The sequence below is a fragment of the Lissotriton vulgaris genome, chromosome 5 (assembly GCF_964263255.1).
Source record: "Lissotriton vulgaris chromosome 5, aLisVul1.2, whole genome shotgun sequence".
In the NCBI taxonomy this organism is placed as follows: domain Eukaryota; kingdom Metazoa; phylum Chordata; class Amphibia; order Caudata; family Salamandridae; genus Lissotriton; species Lissotriton vulgaris.
The window spans coordinates 2019778135-2019797808 of NC_141693.1; the positions used below are offsets into that span (position 1 = coordinate 2019778135).

The 19674-nt window shown below is 49.4% G+C and overlaps 1 protein-coding gene across 2 annotated transcripts in view; it reads right to left on the reverse strand.

The window, feature by feature from the left end:
- PTPA (protein phosphatase 2 phosphatase activator) overlaps window positions 1-19674 on the reverse strand; it is a 623109-nt gene that overhangs the window by 223131 nt on the left and 380304 nt on the right. For both annotated transcript variants that reach the window (XM_086924847.1, XM_086924848.1), the window contains exons 6-7: window positions 1582-1681; window positions 1051-1175 (exon numbers count right to left, since the gene is read on the reverse strand). In XM_086924847.1, the coding sequence (XP_086780973.1) occupies window positions 1051-1175; window positions 1582-1681 (225 nt within the window). The remainder of the gene's footprint in view (window positions 1-1050; window positions 1176-1581; window positions 1682-19674) is intronic.

A 19674-nucleotide genomic window follows, 5' to 3' on the forward strand; every position in this document is an offset into this window, starting at 1 on the left:
AATTCTCCCATCATCCGCCCCAATAAAGAACCAACCCTGGGAAACACATTGCTCCAACATCCTCCTCCAGTGAAAAACAAACTCAGAGTTTCCACCATCCTCCTCAGAACCCTGAAGCTCAAACAGAGTCCATCAACATTCACCAGAGAACAAGCCCCAGAACTCAGATCTCTCACCGCGGTCCACCAGAGAAGAATTAAGCCTGAAGTAAACACAGCTCCCACCACCATCCACCAGTGAAGAACCCCGAAACCCAACAAGCTCCCACCATCATCCAACAGTTCAGGACTAACCCTGAAGCCCACACATCTACAACCATCATCCACCAATGAAGAACTAACCCTGAAACCCACACACCTCCTACCATTCTCCTCCAGTTAGGAACAAGCCCTAGAAATCGAATCACCTACACAGCACCCTCCAGAGAAGAATTGCGCCAAAAGCCCACACAGCTCCCACCACTGAAGAACTCACATCAAAACCCTTATAACTCCCATCTTCGTCCTCTAATAACCAACCCTGGATTTCACACAGCTCTCAACTCCCTCAACAAGTTAAAACTAACCCTCGAACTCAAAGCTCCCACTTTCACCAGTGACGAACAAACGAAAACACACACAGCTCCCACCACAAGTGAAGATTTCACCCTATAAGTCCTACCATGTTCCAAATGAGAAGACCGAACAGAGCAGGAACGAGTCCTAGAATCTAAAGCGATGTTATCACTTTCACCAGGCAAGATACTATCCTGGAACCCACAGCTGGTACCATCGTCTATGAGAGGCATTAACCACGGGCCCCACATAGCTTTAGCCATCTTCGACCAGGCTGGAAAATAAGCCTGCAATCCATGGTTGTAACTACCGTCCAGCAGACAAGAATCCGCAGGGATCCCGCCAGGGTACTTGAAATAGAAATTGCCCCATACGGTAACACAAAGATCAAATACTGCTGAGCACATTCCACCAGCAGACCATCCCAAGCAGAAGAGCAGCGCTAGCAAATCTAAAGCAGGCAACACAGTGAAAAGATAACAAGGTCCATGCCTACCTATCAACTGGGCGCTTCCCCAAATGAAGGGAAGGAACTGGAAGTCATCAAGGCCCCAGACCCCCTGACTTCCAGCTGGCTCCATCCGATATGTTTTCTGCAGCTTTCTCATCACCTCCAAATACCTGTGAAGAAAGAAATTAACCAAGGTGAGAAAGAGCATCGGAGGCAAAGAGCACATTGGAGCGACATGGAGCATTCTGAAGAATATACCTAAATGAAGGAGCAGGAGACACCCTGTGGTTCCAAGAAGGGAAACATGCAACAGATGGGCAGAGTGCAAGAGCGAAGGGAGCCCGCCCCAGAGTTATAAAGGTGGATGACACAAGGTGCGAAAAAGGAAGAATACACTGATCGAGGAAGGAGGCTTGATGAAAAGCAGGCAGGAACCGGTTACATGTAAAGGGGTCAAGCAAGATGTGTACTTGAGTCGCAATACACTGTGAGCTTCAGAGGAACCTTTCGCTGCATAAGAGCCCCCTTTCACCAAGACCAAAGACTGCGACCCCTGCCAGGACTTCCTTTCCTTACCTATTGAACACTCGGAAGACTATGGCCAGCTGATCGTCTGCCTTCAGGACTCCGATTTTACAAAGGCAGCAGAGAAAGGCTGCAAACGCTGCTTCGTGTCCTAAGGAGAGACAGGAGAAGAAGAGAGCAGGTGAGTGAGACCCCTTGGGTGGGAGTCAGGATTGTCTCTGGGCAATGGGGGATGAAAGGCCGGACTTTGGCTCTCTAATGCACACCTACCTCTCTATGCGACCCATCAATATGACACCATGCAGGTGACCTAAAGCCCCTGGAAAGAACAGACTCAGGACTGTCCCTCAGCAGCAAGAAATCAACAGAAGGCTTTGGCTCTCCAATACACTTCTACCTCTCTCTGTACAACCCATCAACATGACACCATAGCAGGTGAGCGAGAGCACTAGAAAGGAACAGACTCAGGGCTGTCCCTCAGCAGCAGGGAATGAAAGGCAACGCTTCGGTTCTCCAATACACTCCTACCTCTCTCTGTACAACCCATAAATATGACACCATAGAAGGTGAGCGACAGCCCTTGGAAGGAAGACACTCAGGACTGTCCCTCAGTAGCAGGGAATGAAAGGAAGGCTTTGGCTCTCCAATACACTTTGTAGTGTAGTTCCTATATTCCCAATAGGCTCTGCGCATTGGAATAATATATCCTATAGATTAGAAGTAGGACTGAGGTCGACTAGGTCTCTATCGAACATATTAAACTTAATTGTGAGTGCCAGCTAGCTCAGAGGTCACCTGAAACTTTCCCGAATTCACAAGAAGGATTCGTTTCTGACAACCGCATAAACATGACAACTCTATTTCCCAAGAATAAGAAATATATCTCTAGAGAGTTGCGGAAACAATAGATAAGTATTTCACTCTGTCAATCGTGCATGTTTCGTTTCTACAGAGTTGCAGAGAAATAGAGGGACGGGTGTTTTCAATAAAAAAAGGTTTATTGAACATCTTCGTTCTCATGCAAAAGAAGTGAACTGCTACAATTGTAATGCAGACTGCAAAGTATAATGCGTACAGCGAGAGCAATATTATAAAATAATACTGTAAGAGCATTGTATGGTTTCTAAGCCATATAAAAATACATACATAAATAACAACGACTATAAATACTCAACTGGTGCTTCTAAAATACGCCTAACTCAATGTACCTAACCTAAGTCTACTACGAGGGAAGAAGTAAGTATTGTGTAGCATAGGTTTAGTTTCTTTTGCCAAGAATCTCTCCAAGATTTCTCTTAGGTTCTAATCAGCTCCATACCTTCAGTTAGAATGAAGGAAGTCTGATATCTCTGTCGCGGGCTTCGATTTCCCAACACCCCGCAAGGGGAGCTTGGAAACACCGGAGATGGATTCTCGGCAGGAGAAAGGACAGCTTCCTGGTCAGTGCGTCAGCTGGAGGGTCGGCTTCCTTCGGCACTTGCTGTAGTGAGTTGCGTCGGGCAAGTAGATAGTCGAACTGCTCCGAACCACTGTGTCTTGCTAGAGCAAGTGAAGGTATATTTATACCTTGAAGGTGTCTAGGAATGCCATAGTTTGACGTAAAGTCAGGCATAATAACGTCAGGAAAGAGTTCATGGACAAATCAATATTCGACCAAGGGGAAGTTCCCTAACTGATTAAGCCGATTTTCCAAGAAATCGTTGTGACTTTTGGTACGGGTGGAAGTAGCCATGCCTGTATTTAGTCTGCATGGGCTTTGTCTATATAATGGCTTAATTTCTATGCCTATATTAGGGCAATGTGAATTGTACCTATATAAGGGCATGAATCTGGAAAATTCACTCTGAGCCTAAAACGCCACACAACAACTTCTACCTCACTCTGTACGACCCACCAATATGACATCATAGCAAGTGAGCGAGAGCCCTTGAAAGGAACTGACTCAGGACTGTCCCTCAGCAGCAGGGAATGAAAGGAAGGCTTCGGCTCTCCTAGACTTCTACCTCTCTCTGACCGACTCACCAACATGACACCATAGCAGGTGAGCGAGAGCCCTTGAAAAGACCAGACTCAGGCCTGTCCCTCAGCAGCCAAGGCTTCGGTCTCCAATACACTCCTACCTCGCTCTTTACGATCCACCAACATGACACCATAGCAGGTTAGTGAGAGCCCTTGGAAGGAAGAGACTCAGGTCCCTCAGCAGCAGGGAATGAAAGGCAAGGCTTTGGCTCTCCAATACACACCAACCTTTCTCTGTACGACCCAGCAACATGACACCATAGCAGGTGAGCGAGAGCCCTTGGATGGAAGAGACTAAGGACTGTCCCTCAGCAGCAGGGAATGAGAGACAAGGCTTCAGCGCCCCAAAAGGATTAGTTACTTACCTGTAATCCTAGTTCTCTTCCAGGGGTATCCTCATCAAAGTCATAAGCACATGAAACACATCCATTACAGGTTCAATGACTCTCGGTCTCAACACCGATCTTTGATGCAGTGTTTCAAAGATAACGGACGTGGTCGTTTGAGTAGTGGCCATCGTAGTGCCCAACTTCTGTGCCCCTCTGGTAAGTACATCATGGAAAGTGGGCAGCCTATCTGTGAGGGCGGGAGAGTAATCCCTCATAGATGAGTGTGTTGATGATGAAGACCAAGATGGTGTACGTCACCTTTTACGATGGCCATGTGCAGCCCTTCGATCGGGGGATCTGCTCCGGCGATCTCTGGTGCAAGTGTTGGGTGACTTCTCAACTTCCTGCAACAGGCGCTGCAAAGGAGACCGATGCAACGGGCTGGAGTACTCAGCCGCCCTTTGCGTAGCACCTGCCGATGATGGTTTCCACAGATGTAGGGGTTTCATCCACCTGGGGGAGAGGTGCACCGAAGGGGATCTCTGCCTCCTCTGAGAACTTCTTAAAGGAGAACCTGCAGGTCCTTTGGAATGCATGGATGCACTGCGAGATGAAGCAATTGTCTGTGGGGTACTTCGGATAGAATGCGAAGAGGCCCCATGGGTTCTTAAGCGCGACCTCCGTCGGGAAGAGCGATGAGATGTCGCTGGCGAATGCCTGGACGTTGATCTGCTCTGAGTCACCATAATGAGAGAGACTCTGGATGTTGAGTGGCGTGACGCCGACTGCCTGGAGCCTCTAGGTCTTGCTCTTGAGGGAAAGCATTCCTGCGATCTCCTCGATGACCGGTTCAACTGAGAAATCCTCCTCGACGTCGAACGATCCCTCGACGTTGATTTTCTTGGCCTTGACGTCGAATGAGACACCGCAGGGGATCTAGACCTCGAAGTCGAACATCGCCTCGACGCTGACGGAGGTGATGGTACCTGTCTCAACGTCGAACGCCGCCTGGATGACGTCGACGGAGAGGTATGCTTTGACGCTGGTCGCTGTTGAACCTGCAACGGCGGAGCTTGACTCGATGTCGACAATCGCCTGGTTGACGTCGACGGAGATCTATGCTTTGACGTCGAACGCCGCCTGGATGACTTCGATGCAGAGGTATGCGTCAACACCGGTCGCTGTTGAACCTGCGTCAATGGAGCATGTCTCGACGTTGAATGCCGCCTCAACAGCGACGACGGAGACTTATCTCTCAACGTTGTGCGAGCCCGCACCAACGGAGATCACTGCCTCGACGCTGATCGCCGCCTGGTTGACGATGGCGGAGGTATCGACGTATCTGTGATCCTCGACGACGACCAGTCTTCTGTCGACGGCGAGCCCGCCGTCGATGGTCTTCAGCGTCGAAAAGAAGGGATTTGAGGCGCCGAGCCCGACGCCGATGGAGAGCACACTGGAATCTTACTTGTTGATGCTCTCTCCTTCTTCTTCTTCTTCTTCTTCTTCTTCTTCTTCAGCGGTGACCTGCCTCTGGAGGAAGATCTTCTCTCTGCCAGCCCGTAGAGGCGAATCCTCTCTCTGTCCTTCAAAGTTCTTTTGGACAGGAGCTGGCAATGCTGGTAGGCGTGAGGATCATTATCAGAAGGCAAACATAAAATACAGACTGAGTGAGAGTCTGTTTTGTCTTCTTTTTGCCACAGGAGGGGCAATGATCAAAAAGGGAAGGCATTTCTGAGTGGAAATCAATGCCCGAACCCTTCAAAAACAGTTGAAAAGGACTTCAACACTGAAAAAATGTCGAAGTAAAAAGGTTTCACTTCAAAAAGTGAAGCAATTTCTAACAAAAAAATCAGAAAGAAGTAGAGCTGTAGAGACCAGGGTCCTGTCGGAAGGAGCCGGAAAGAACAACAGGCCTAACTGTCACCCCCGAGGCATGATGGGAGCTAGGGGTCATGGTTGCCTTAAAGGCACGATGCCAGTTTTTTGTTACTGTTGTGTGGGTTAGCTTTTCAGCTTTCTACACTGTTATTTCCTCTACAATGCAGCCTATGTGCTGACAATGCTTTCATTTTCCTTGCAGGATTACCTTTTCTGCTGCATAATAAAGCAGTTTTCAAAGGCTTTCTTTCTCCCTGCTTTCATTGGAATGTATTTATGTGCAAAGACTTCTATTGCAGCATTGTCCAGCATTTCCAGAAGGACTGCATTGTATGTGTTTATATATGTATATACATATATGTAGAGCTACATATATATGAGAAATGTTTTCTGGGGTCCCGCACATGGGCGGGAATATTCACGTGCTTATGACTATTGATGAGGATCCCCTGGAAGAGAACACACCTACCTCTCTCTCTCTGACCCATCAACATGACACCATAGCAGAGCGAGCGAGAGCCCTTGGAAGGAAGAGACTCAGGACTGTACATCTGCAGCACAGAATGAGGCAAGGCTTCGGCTTTCCAATACATGCATACCTCTCTCTGTATGACACCGAAGCAGAGGAGCGAGAGCCCTTGGAAGGAACAGACTCAGGACTGTCCCTCAGCAGCAGTGAATGAAAGGCAAGGCCTCAGCTCTCCAATACACTCCCTCTCTCTGCATGACCCATCAATATGACCCCATAGCAGGTGAGCGAGAGTCCTTGGAAGGAACACTCAGGACTGTCCCTCAACAGCAGCGAAGAAAGGCAAGGCTTCAGCTCTCCAATACACTGCCTCTCTCTGCATGACCCATCAATATGACCCCATAGCAGGTGAGCGAGAGTCCTTGGAAGGAACACTCAGGACTGTCCCTCAGCAGCAAGGTTTCAGCTCTCCAATACACTCCTCACTCTCTCTCTGTGTACCACCCACTTATATGACACCACACCATATGATAGTCATTGGAAGGAACAGACTCAGGACTGTCCCTCAGCAGCAGGGAATGAAGGAAAAACATCGCTGGCCAATACAGTGGCTGCCACGCTGGTACAACCACACCAGAAAGATGTGCAAGACCCCTTGGGCAGACTTGGGACCACGTCTTGACAGCAAGGAAGGAAAGGACAAGGTGCGTCCCCATCAAGGACTCCAGAGCAGGTGGCCTGACCACATGTATACCTCTCCATCTAACAAACTTCCATCCCACCCCATGGTCGCCTTCGTAGCTCTGAAGAGCTAAACTATTTTTGCTAATCTGCACAGAGCACAATCATGACTAAACGCAGAACTGTACAAGTTTCGTATATAATGTCTTTTAATGCTGATGAAATAACAATAGATTATTTACACTTTACAATGTATTTTAGTACTGTTTCTCAGCCGAGACAAGCTACATCCAAGATCAGAATAGGAACAACATTAACTAGTATTTAACAGAGCATTAGATTAATTTTGTGTTATAATATTAAACAAGTTTTGAACAAGGATTCCTAAAAGGGAGACATTATGCTTTTACAAAACCCTTGCATTCCAGGCACCAAGTTAAAAGTTTCTTTATTTTTGCATAGTTAACTAAAACCATTGCAATATTAACACTGAAAAGAATTTAAAACGACATTCAATATGATTTCATCCACCTTAGCTGCCCTTTTTTGGGGGGATTTTATAATTGCAAAAGAAAAATCTTCAGATAAAAGCAGTTAAAACCCAAGGTAGAACATTCTTTACAGTCTAAAATCAGAATTAATACTATTTATCAATGAATCTCATTAGCTCGCTTGATACTGTAAGGTGCAGACTCAATTTTTTCCTCCAGCCATGCTTGCCCATTTGTCTATTCGTATTAAGTATGTTGTTCAAATTGTCTCGACTTATTGCAAGGATTGTCTCTTTGCTGCTGGTAGTCTGTCCTTAGTGTGGTCCGGCAAAGGTCTCTTCCTGTCTTCTGAAAAGCTTGCAGCAACAAGCTTTATGGGGCGTATTTTGGTATTTTTTGTTCAGCCAACATGAGAAATGTTACCAATCTGCAGTTCAGTTGGGTGTTTTCAGGTTTAAGCAGGCCAGCACTGCTTGCCTCCTGGTGCGGATGCCTTTCTGTTTAAGAGGTTCTTTTAGAAGCCGTTGCCGTGCATTCCAGGCACCAAGCGAGGGTCGCAGGAGAGCTTGAGTGGCAGCAGTGGTGAGGGGAAGAGAAGCCTCTCTCAGGATACAGGCTAACCAAACTGTCCCTAGCAAACCAGCACCGAGGGGGCCACACAGCATCAATGGACTGAAGAGGCAGTAAGGGGTCAGGGCAAACCTCACATGGCCAGAGAAGGCCGCATGGCCTGGCATGTGTGGTCCAGGTGAGGGCAGGCCTAGCGAGTGTGAGCATGCACATAGAAACCTGCCAAGGGTGGGCATGGTGACAGCAGTCAGACTAAGGGTCAATTAAGAGTTTTCTCGACAGGATACTGTCACAGACGTGCGGAGTACCCTGTACGCCAAACCAACGGTCCATCCACCTTATCTGGAGTCGAGTGGACTGCCATCTTTGCGACAGTGGTGGCCTCTATGGCTCTGCCATCAGGAATCTTACTCAGATTTCCCAGCAGAGTAGAGGGTTTGGAATTAAAGACAACAGAACACCTGTCCTATTTAAAGAGAAAGGCCTGTTTTTAGGTCGAGCTGACCTAGCATTCAATGCGAAAGCATTGAATGCTGTCAGCAAGACAACTAATGTTACCCGTATTTGGGAATGTGGACACGAGAGGGTGCCCGAGCGCAGAGCGCAGATTTCACCTCGTTGGCGCGCACGCCGCCGTGCCCCTCTCGTGCCTCATTGCCATGCGCAAACACACTCCACACTCACACATGCGCACATACACAGCCACACACACACTGCATGCGCACACACACAGACACATTCGAACACACACAGACACACGCGCGTACACCCCCCTCCCCTCCCACTCACCGGGCTCTTTCGGCGTGTTCCGTGTCTCCTCTGCAGCGCTGGTCGGGCACTCACCGGGCTGTTGCTGGGGATCAGGCTTCTCTCAGTCTCGTCTCGTCGCGGCACCAGGGGGCAGGACTTCACTTCCGGGGCTCCGTCCAGCACCTGGGAGCCCCGCAAAACTCAGGCTGTTTTGCTGTTGGCAGCCCCGGGACTCTCCTCAATATCATGGGAGCCACGGGCTGCGGAGAGGCCATCAGTCGGCCGGCTTCACTTCTTCCTCGGCAGCGGCGAGCGGGACTTCCTGCCGGATTGCACGGGACTTCCTGCCGGATTGCAGGCCCCGCCCCCTTCTCGGTCAAAAGTGCCTGACTTCCGGTTTTCACGGAGCAGGGCTGCGGCGGTGATTTCTTTCGGGGGCAAGAGCGGTAGGCACCCTCGAATTCGCACGGCCAATGCTTGTTTGGTCAATTTATGCACTGGGGCACCGCTTTCCCTCCCACAGCACCTAAACACGCATCCATGCTTGGGGCCGCAGAGAGGAATTCCCTCCCACCTCTCCCCCGCTGCTTCCTGCATCATTTCCCACAAGCCGACCGTAACAGATTCCTAGCCCGCCACTAACCGATGTTCCGGAGCGGAAGCGCTGCAGAGCTCTAGGCGTTATGCACCCGTTGGCACTTGCAGACTCTGAGCTAGACAATGTACCAGAAGTGGTTTTCTTGGAGCTTACTTGGCAACCCATGTAAAACATGCGTGTCTTTTGTGCTATTAATAGCGAGGAGTGAACTGAAGGTTTCTTTACAGGTCGGGTCGGTGCTCTCAGCTGTGCCAGCCTTTCATATAGGCAGTGTGTGGCCTTATACAGCGCCCGTGCTCCCGGAGACAGGCAGCATAGCCACGGCTCAGTATCCTGCTCCCCAAGCTCCAAGCACACACGCATCCATGCTTGGGGTCGGAAGAAGGAATTCCCTCCCACCTCTCCCCGCTGCTTCCTGCATCATTTCCCACAAGCGGACCTTAACAGATTCTTAACTGAACTGTACCAGCTGCGCTGACGACCCGGGCACCCTGTGACCCTCGGCATCTCAGCGGCAGTGTAAAGCCTTGTTGGTTCTAGTGAGTGTTTTTAAACATATGTTTCTAATTTAATGGATGTTACCATTGCAAACATGTTTTCAAATGTAATTTTTGGATGTTGAAGAACTTCGAACCCTATTTGGGCATAGTCCTCATCATGGAATAAAACTTTTACCATGATATTTAGGTAAGCATTTAGTACACAATCAAATCTTCATAACAAATTTAGGCCTTCGCTGCAACGCCAACCTGGGCCCCCCAGTTCCCGAGTTGACAGCTCTTTTCATTATGCCACCTCCTCTTCAACTGTTTGCTGTTGGGCTCCTGTCATTTAGGCTGGTCAAAGGTATTTCGGGCCTGCCCATGGTAAGGGGGATTTCTATGATAAATTGGAGCTCTCTTAAGGCGGTCACAGCAGGCACAGAGAGAAAGGTCTCTATGTCTCTGGGCTTGAAGCTCCCTTAGAGGCATGCAGAAATAAAGAGGTGGAATGCTGTCACTCACTCTGCCTGACGGAGAAAGACACCTATATGTTTCAACTCAATGCATATTTTATTTATTTATTTATAAATCCCACTCCCAACTGCCATAAATAATATCCTTTACCAAATAACTTTGTATTAATGTAAATATGTTCATTTTGTATGTGTGTGATGCGTGTATTTGTGTGATGCATGTATTTTTGGTATAAGATTTGTTTTTGTTTTTATTATCTGTGTAAAAATGTTAGTAGTTATTACATTTTTTTTTCTAATTTTGCATTTTAGTCCTTTTTAGGTCTCGCTGAGCCAACCCCACACACACACAACTCCACACACACACACAACTCCACACACACAACCCCACACACACACAACCCCACACACACACAACCCCACACACACACAACCCCACACACACACAACCCCACACACACACAACCCCACACACACACAACAACCACACACACAATTCCACACACATACACACACAACCCCCCCCACACGCACACAACCCCACACACGCACACAACCCCGCACACGCACACAACCCCACACACGCACACAACCCCACACACACACCCACACACACACCCACACACGCCCCACACACACTCAACCCCCAACACAACCCCCCACACACACAACCCCCCCACACACACAACCCCCCCACACACACAACCCCCCCCACATACACAACCCCCCCACACACACACAACCCCCCCACACACACAACCCCCCCACACACACAACTCCCCCCACACACACAACCCCCTATCTATCTGTCTGTCTGTCGCCCTCACTCAGTCTGTCGCCCTCACTCAGTCTGTCTGTCGCCCTCACTCAGTCTGTCTGTCGCCCTCACTCAGACTGTGTCGCCCTCACTCAGACTGTCTGTCGCCCTCACTCAGACTGTCTGTCGCCCTCACTCAGACTGTCTGTCGCCCTCACTCAGACTGTCTGCCGCCCTCACTCTGTCTGTCTGTCGCCCTCACTCTGTCTATCTGTCGCCCTCACTCTATCGCCCTCACTCTATCTATCACCCTCACTCTATCTATCACCCTCACTCTATCTATCACCCTCACTCTATCACCCTCACTCTATCACCCTCACTCTATCACCCTCACTCTATCACCCTCACTCTATCACCCTCACTCTATCACCCTCACTCTATCACCCTCACTCTATCACCCTCACTCTATCACCCTCACTCTATCACCCTCACTCTATCACCCTCACTCTATCACCCTCACTCTATCACCCTCACTCTATCACCCTCACTCTATCTATCACCCTCACTCTATCTATCACCCTCACTCTATCTATCACCCTCACTCTATCTATCACCCTCACTCTATCTATCACCCTCACTCTGTCTATCTATCTGTCTATCTATCACCCTCACTCTGTCTATCTATCTGTCTATCTATCGCCCTCACTCTGTCTATCTATCGCCCTCACTCTGTCTATCTATCGCCCTCACTCTGTCTATCTATCGCCCTCACTCTGTCTATCTATCGCCCTCACTCTGTCTATCTATCGCCCTCACTCTGTCTATCGCCCTCACTCTGTCTATCGCCCTCACTCTGTCTATCGCCCTCACTCTGTCTATCGCCCTCACTCTGTCTATCGCCCTCACTCTGTCTATCGCCCTCACTCTGTCTATCGCCCTCACTCTGTCTATCGCCCTCACGTCTATCGCCCTCACTCTGTCTATCTATCGCCCTCACTCTGTCTATCTATCGCCCTCACTCTGTCTATCTATCGCCCTCACTCTGTCTATCTATCGCCCTCACTCTATCTATCGCATCACCATAGCATCACTCAGCATCACTCAGGGTCACCACAGCATCACTCAGGGGCACAGCAGCATCACTCAGGGGCACCGCAGCATCACTCAGGGGCACCGCAGCATCACTCAGGGGCACCGCAGCATCACTCAGGGGCACCGCAGCATCACTCAGGGGCACCGCAGCATCACTCAGGGGCACCGCAGCATCACTCAGGGGCACCGCAGCATCACTCAGGGGCACCGCAGCATCACTCAAGGGCACCGCAGCATCACTCAGGGGCACCGCAGCATCACTCAGGGGCACCGCAGCAACAATCTGTGCAACCATTCAACAACAACTGGTTCAAATATGTTCTCTCAGCTTTATTACAAATGTCACACAAAGATGTTAATATTTCACTTCTGTTCTTAGATTTTCGTCACAATAAAATACACTGAACATAATCTTCACAAAAGTTTTACAAAAGTTTAAGCTATTGCCATTATAAATTACATTAACTTTTATTTAAGTATTAATTATTAAAAAAATATATAAAAGCCATTGTTATTTGTAATATCAATACATCTAAGTCTCGCAAGTGCAACACATATTGCATTACTAATGCTATCGGTGTCACATTTGCAAAAGTTATACCTATTGGCATTGTAAATGACAAAGCTAATAATTTCACTGTTTTCAAAACCAACAGAAATAAAATATTTGTCATTTACAAGACCAATAGCTCAAACTTTCCTAATGCGAGACCTATTGCATTGCAAATGCTTGTTTTTGTTTCCGGTCTGTCACCTTCGGACAAATATCGGACAGTGCTAGACAGAAAATCAATAAATGACCAGCTTACCCAAGCTGAAAACTCTGAGTGTGGGTCATTAATTTTTGTTTAAAAAAAAAAACTGTTTAGGAGTTTGTTTTGGAAAAATAAATACAGATTGGTGTGCAGCCACCTGAAACAGCAGCTGAGCATCAAACTATCAATGCAGTTGAAGGAACCGCCATGACAAGGCTTCCTCTGAATGCACAGACATCACTGCTTCGCTGGCGCAGAGCTTGAAATATAACGACTTGAGTCTGGCCAGAGCTGTGAACATAATGTAATGTTCACACAGGCTACCATGGGCAAGATCAACAGACCCTCTCCCCCAGAAGGAGAAAAAAGGCAATCTCAGAGTACCACTGGCTGGTCCACAGCCTCCCCCCCCCCCCAGAGGTACATAAGGCGTTCTCACAGAGTACCACGGCTAGTCCAACAGACCCTCTCCCCCCAGAAAGAGAACATAAGGCGGTCTCAGAGTACCACGGGCTAGTCCAACAGGCCCTCTCCCCTCAGAAGGAGAACATGAGGCGATCTCACAAGCTACCACGGGCTGGTCCAACAGCCCCCCTGCCCCAGAAAGAGAACAGAAAGCAGTCTCACAGAGTACGACGAGCCGGTCCAACAGGCCCTCTCACCCAATGAAAAAAACATAAGGCTTTCTCACAGGCTTCCACGGGCTAGCCGAACAGACCCTCTCCCCCCAGAAAGAGAACGTAAGGCGATCTCACAGAGGACCATGGGCTAGCCCAACAGACCCTCTCCCCCCAGAAAGAGAACGTAAGGCGGTCTCACAGAGTACCATGGGCAGGCCCAACAGACCCTCTCCCACCAGAAAGAGAACATAAGACTATCTTACAAGCTTCCACGGCCTGGTCCAATGGGCCCTCACTCCGCACAAGAGGAAAATAAGGTGGTCTCAATGAGTACCGCGAGCTAGCCAAACAGACCCTCAGCCCCCACGAGAACATGAGGCATTCTCACAGAGTACCACGGGCTGGTCCAACAAACCCTCTCTCCCCAGAAAGAGAACATAAAGCGATCTCACAGGCTACCAAAGTACTCCAACAGGCCCTCTCCCCCAGAACGAGAATATAAGGCAATCTCACAGGCATCCACGGACTAATCCAACAGACCTCTTCCCCATGAGCAGAACATAAGGCGATCTAATAGAGTGCCACTGCTGGTCCAACAGGCCCTCTCCCCCCACGAGAGGAGCATAAGGTGATATCACAGAGTATCATGGGCTAGTCCAACGGGCAAACATGCCCCCAAGAGAATATTGCACAAGACCAGGGACGCTGTCCACCCTGTCAAGAAGTTGGGCTCCACGGAAAAAGATGCTGAATTCGTCCTGGTGTAATTTCCAACCATCAGGACACTTTCAGCAGTGCCTGCACATTTTCTTCTTTCCATTGCAACAAGGTGCATGCGGTACGGGTCTCTCTTATTGCGGACTCCTGCTGGGCCCATAACAAAGGCCGAATCTGAGGGGTCATCAGGCCTCCTTTTGTTCAGTCTCCTGGCTGGCAGCAGTCAGGAACCTCACACCTGATGCAAATGCAGCAGAGGTGAAACTAAGGGTCACACCTTGTTAGCACTTCACACATACTTAGGAGAGGCAGCTTTTCTCTTCAGTCAGTCCCTGTTCAGGAGATATGCATGTGCTGTAAGAACATCAGATGTGTTGGTCTTTCACACTATTTGCACAAAATAAATAGCATTTATATAGCGCTCAGTACCCCGAGGAAGTGTTGTAATAATGTAAATATCCCTATTTTTTCTTTGAAATGAAATGTGTAGAGGAAGCTTTACGCTGACAAAAGGCAACATTGGTTTATGCACAGAGTACAAAAGTGTGAATCTTCTGCCTAAATCAAGAGTTTCCCTGTATACTCGAAATGTGCTCAAATGTACTCATGCTAGACCTGCTAAACATATATGTGAGGGCTTAAGATCTGATGTCACTCCTTGTGATGCCACTTCCTGTGATGCCACTCACCTCATGCAACGCTACGTCACTCGCCTCACGAGACGCAATGTCATGCGCCGTGATGCCACTTGCATACTGATAAATTAGGTTAGTCCCCCCCCCACTTCTTTTCTTTAGGTCTCGCCTACGCAGCGCGCATGCGCTGATTAGGAGACCTTTAGCCGTCGTGCAGCTCTTTTTGAAAACACATACTCGTGCTTGTGGCGGCATACGCCTTGCGGGAGTGCGCAGCGGCGAGCCAAAAGCACGAGTATGTGCTTTGAAAAAGAGCAGGCTGCGGGCGGATGACCCTTCGCCATGCTTTTTTAAAAATTCCTTTTAGAGTGCGCTCCACCACTCCCGGGCTTGTTAGCTATGTCACATAGCACAAACTTTCCCACGGAAATAGGATTGCTTTGCCACAGTCACAGACTACTTGACACATTTTATTCTATAAACATGAAATGGGGAGCTGTGCCGGATTGACAGGATGCTGAGTCCATGCCGGGTTCGGACCGTGCTCCCCATGTAACATGATTCAGAAAAGGGGGTGGTGATGAACAGAGTGTCTGAAGAAATGCGTTACTTACCTGTAACAGCAGTTATCCAGTATTGGTGACTTTCATAGATTCACATGCCTGAATCATTCCCCGTCGTCGAGACGGGAGCCTCCGGTAAATAAAAAAGTAATGTCCATAGACATACGTAGAGAAAAAGGGTCTAAGGGCCTCCCCTTAGTAGCCTTTCCTTGTCCTTATGTAAAAAGGACCAAACTCTCACAGTCAGCCAATCAGCTCCGACCTCCCTCTAGAACCTTCCTGGGAGGAGCCTCAGTCCCTCAGATTTTCGTACGCACCCAGCTAGGTTGGCGTAATATAGTCCGAGAGGGAAGTGAGTCCTTCCAGGGGAGGCGGGAGGGTTGCATGTGAATCTATGAAAGACACCAATACTGGATAACTGCTGTTACAGGTAAGTAACGCATTTCTTATCCAGTATTAGGGGTGTCTTTCATAGATTCACATGCCTGAATCAGAGTAGCTAGCAATCATAGTAGCACATTTGTAAAGTAGAGTTGCTCTGCCGTCATGTTAGATAATGCATATAATATCATACAACAAGGAGACAGCATAGATAGAATATCAACAGAGACTGGATATCCTCCACTCTCGATAATATTATCCCCATAAAAAATCGGGAGATCAAAAACAGGATAAAAGGCCAGGCCCCCTGGTATACTCCTGACCTCAGGGTCCTACGCAAAGAGTGCAAAAAGGCCGAGAGGCAGTGGAGAAAGGACTGGCTCCACAGTAACAAAGACCTCTACAATAGTGCAGATAGACGCTACAAATCAGCTCTCAAACTTGCTAAGACAGGATTCTATGACAACAGAATACAAAACGCCACCAATTCCACAAAAGAAGCGTACCGGATTGTCAAAGAACTCCTCAACATTCCATCAGCACCCACCGTTCCCCATGCCCCCTCAGACAGAAGTAATGACTTTGCCTCCTTCTTCGACTCTAAAATCTCGCGAATACTGGACTCTCTCCCCAGCATTACCCCACACAACTCCACTGATACTGAGGTTGGTATCAACAGCCCGCGGCTGTCCTCCTTTAGAGCAACCTCCCTCATTGAGGTCTCCGCCACGTTAGCCAAAATGAAAAGCGGCTCTCCTCTTGACCCAGCCCCGGCCAGACTATTAAAAGCTGCCGCCCCCAGCATAGCCTCTACCATCAGGGATCTCATTAACATCTCCTTGCGCCAAGGCACAGTGCCGCCCAATTGGAAAAATGCGGTTGTCAAAGCCCTGCTAAAAAAACCCCATCTGAATCCTGACGATATGTCTAACTATAGACCCATATCACTCCTTCCCTGCATCAGCAAGATGGCGGAGAAACTAGTTAATTCCCAACTCTCCCAATTCCTTGAGACCAACAAAATCCTGCGCCCATCTCAAACTGGCTTTAGGCCCGGCCAGGGCACGGACACAGCCCTCCTCTCCGTCATTGAGGAATCAAGGCGCATTCTGGATTCAGGAGGATCAGTGGCAGTGATCCTCCTGGACCTCAGTGCCGCCTTTGACACGGTGGATCACCGTGTCCTTCTACATCGCCTGGCCAGGGCAGGAATTGTGGGCTCAGCACACGCCTGGATTAACTCCTTCCTATCAGGCCGTTCATTTCAGGTGTGGGACGGCAACTCTCGCTCCGACCCCCTTCCACTCACATGTGGAGTCCCGCAGGGGTCCTCGCTTAGTCCCACCCTGTTTAACGTTTACATGGCCCCCCTGGAAGACGTCGTGACCCCCTATGGGATCAAAATTGTCAACTACGCTGACGACACCCAACTTGTCGTCTCCCTCTCCCAGCTGGACAAACACCCAGACAGCCTGCGGAACTGCCTCCAAGACATCTACTCCTGGATGTGCGAATCTTCCCTAAAATTGAACGGTTCTAAAACCGAAATTATGCTCCTGGGCAACAAATGGTCATCAATTCCCGCTTCGGTGTGGCCGGACACCTTTGGTGAGATACCCACTCCAAAGTCAGAAGTCAAAACGCTAGGCGTTTGGCTGGAACCAAGCCTCAACATGAAGACCCAGGCAACCAAGACCGCTGGATCATGCTTTGGCCTCCTGCGGTCAACCCGCAAAATTCTCCCTCTTCTTCCACCGCTATCCAGGAAACTGCTGGTTCAAGGGCTCATCCTAGCCAGACTCGACTATAGTAACGCCGTCTACCTCGGTGCACCGGAGTTTACCTTAGCCAAACTCCAACGGGCACAAAACGCCGCGGCAAGGATCATTATGGACCTCCCCCCCAGAGCCTCTGCCAAATCAGCCCTCAAGGCCCTGCACTGGCTCCCTGTCCGCCAACGAGTTGAGTTTAAGGCAATGTGCACCAGTCACAAACTCATTAATGGTGTCGGCCCGGCCGCCCTGAAAGACCTTGTCGCCCCCTACAAAGCCCCTAGGGCACTGCGCTCGGACGACGAGCATTTGGCCATCGTCCCTAAATTTAAGAAGGCTCGGACCGGTGGCCGTCGCTTTTCGGTCAAAGCCTCCTCAGGCTGGAACGCACTGCCTCGCCACTTGCGTCTGGAACCCTGCCACGCCCTCTTCCGGAAAAAACTAAAAACTTTCTTATTCCCCAAATAGTCCTCCGGTCCCCCCTCCTCTTTGGATATTCACAGCTCTATAGCGCGGGGATGCCTCCGGGTCACCAGGCGCTTTATAAATTTATAAATAAATAAATAAATAAACAGAGCAAGAATGTGCATACCTGGAAGGCGGGATGTAGGAAGGCTCACCTTACTGAAAGAGATGGCGAAGCACCGCCTGGCCCACTGCCGCATCCTTCTGGAGTTCGATATCCAGGCAGTAGTGTCTGGAGAAAGTATGCGGTGACTTCCAGGTCGCCGCTCTGCAGATGTCCAGGATCGGCACTCCAGCAAACAGTGCTGTTGACGTGGACATCGCCCTGGTGGAATGAGCAGTAACATGTTCATTCAAAGGCCGGCCGGCCTTGTCGTGGCAGAATGAAATCGCAGAGGAGATCCATCTGGAGATGCTTTGCTTCGTGAGAGGCAGGCCCATTCGCGGTCTGCTGTATGCCACGAACAGTTGCGAAGATTTCCTGAGAGCCTTAGTCTTGTCCAGGTAGAACTTTAGGCATCTCATAAGGTCCAAAGAATCCAGCGATCTTTCCGCTGCTGTTGAAGGGTTGGCAAAGAAGGACTTAAGGAATATTGGTTCATTGAGATGAAAGTCCGAAGGTACTTTTGGAATTAACTTACGGTTTGGTCGCAGTATCACCCTGTCCTGTCTGAATTGCATATATGGTTCCTGAATGGACAAAGCTTGCAGCTCGCTAACCCTTCTGGCAGATGTTAGAGCGAGCAAGAGCGCTGTCTTCCATGAGATGTGTTTAAGAGATGCCCGATGAATGGGCTCAAACGGGTGACGCATGAGTTGGTTGAGTACCAGATTAGGCTGCCACGTAGGAGGTACTTTCCGAGGCCTCGTCAAGGATCTGTAGAGCCCCTTCAGGAATTGCTTGACCAGCCGACTTGACCACAGAGAAGGCCCTGTGACAGTTCTGGTGAACCTCGAGATAGCCGCCAGGTGAACCTTGATGGACGCATGCGCTAGTCCCGACTGAGCCAAATGCAGGAGGTATGGTAATATCTGTTCAGGGGTGATGGCGAGGGGCCGTAGGCCCTGGTCCGAACACCAAATGCAGAACCTCTTCCATTTGAGAGTGTAGGTTTTGTTCGTACTGTCTGCCCTTGCTTTAGCTAATACATCCCTGCAGTCTTGTGGGATATTCAGGCCACCGAACTCTCTGTGCTCAGGAGCCAGGCCGATAATTTGAGCGATTGGAGGTTCGGGTGCTGTACTTGCCCGTTGGACATCGTCAGGAGGTTCGGGTGTTGTTTCAGGCGAATCGGTGATCTGATGGAGAGTCGAAGCAGATCCGAGAACCAGTGTTGCCTCGGCCAGAACGGGGCAATTAGGATCAGGGTACAGGGCTCCACCTTCATCTTCCTGAGGAGCCGCGGGATCATCGGGAATGGAGGAAAAGCGTATGCAAAGGCGCTGAACCATCCGATGGAAAATGCATTTCCTAGTTACCCTTGTTGGGGATGCCAACTTGCGTAGCATGGGCATTTGGCGTTCCCCTTGGTGGCAAATAGGTCGATGTTCGGGACTCCCATAGAGAGAAGATGTGAGTGAGAGCGCTGTCGGAAAGTTCCCACTCGTGGGAGAGGGATTTTTGCCTGCTCAGGGCGTCCGCGA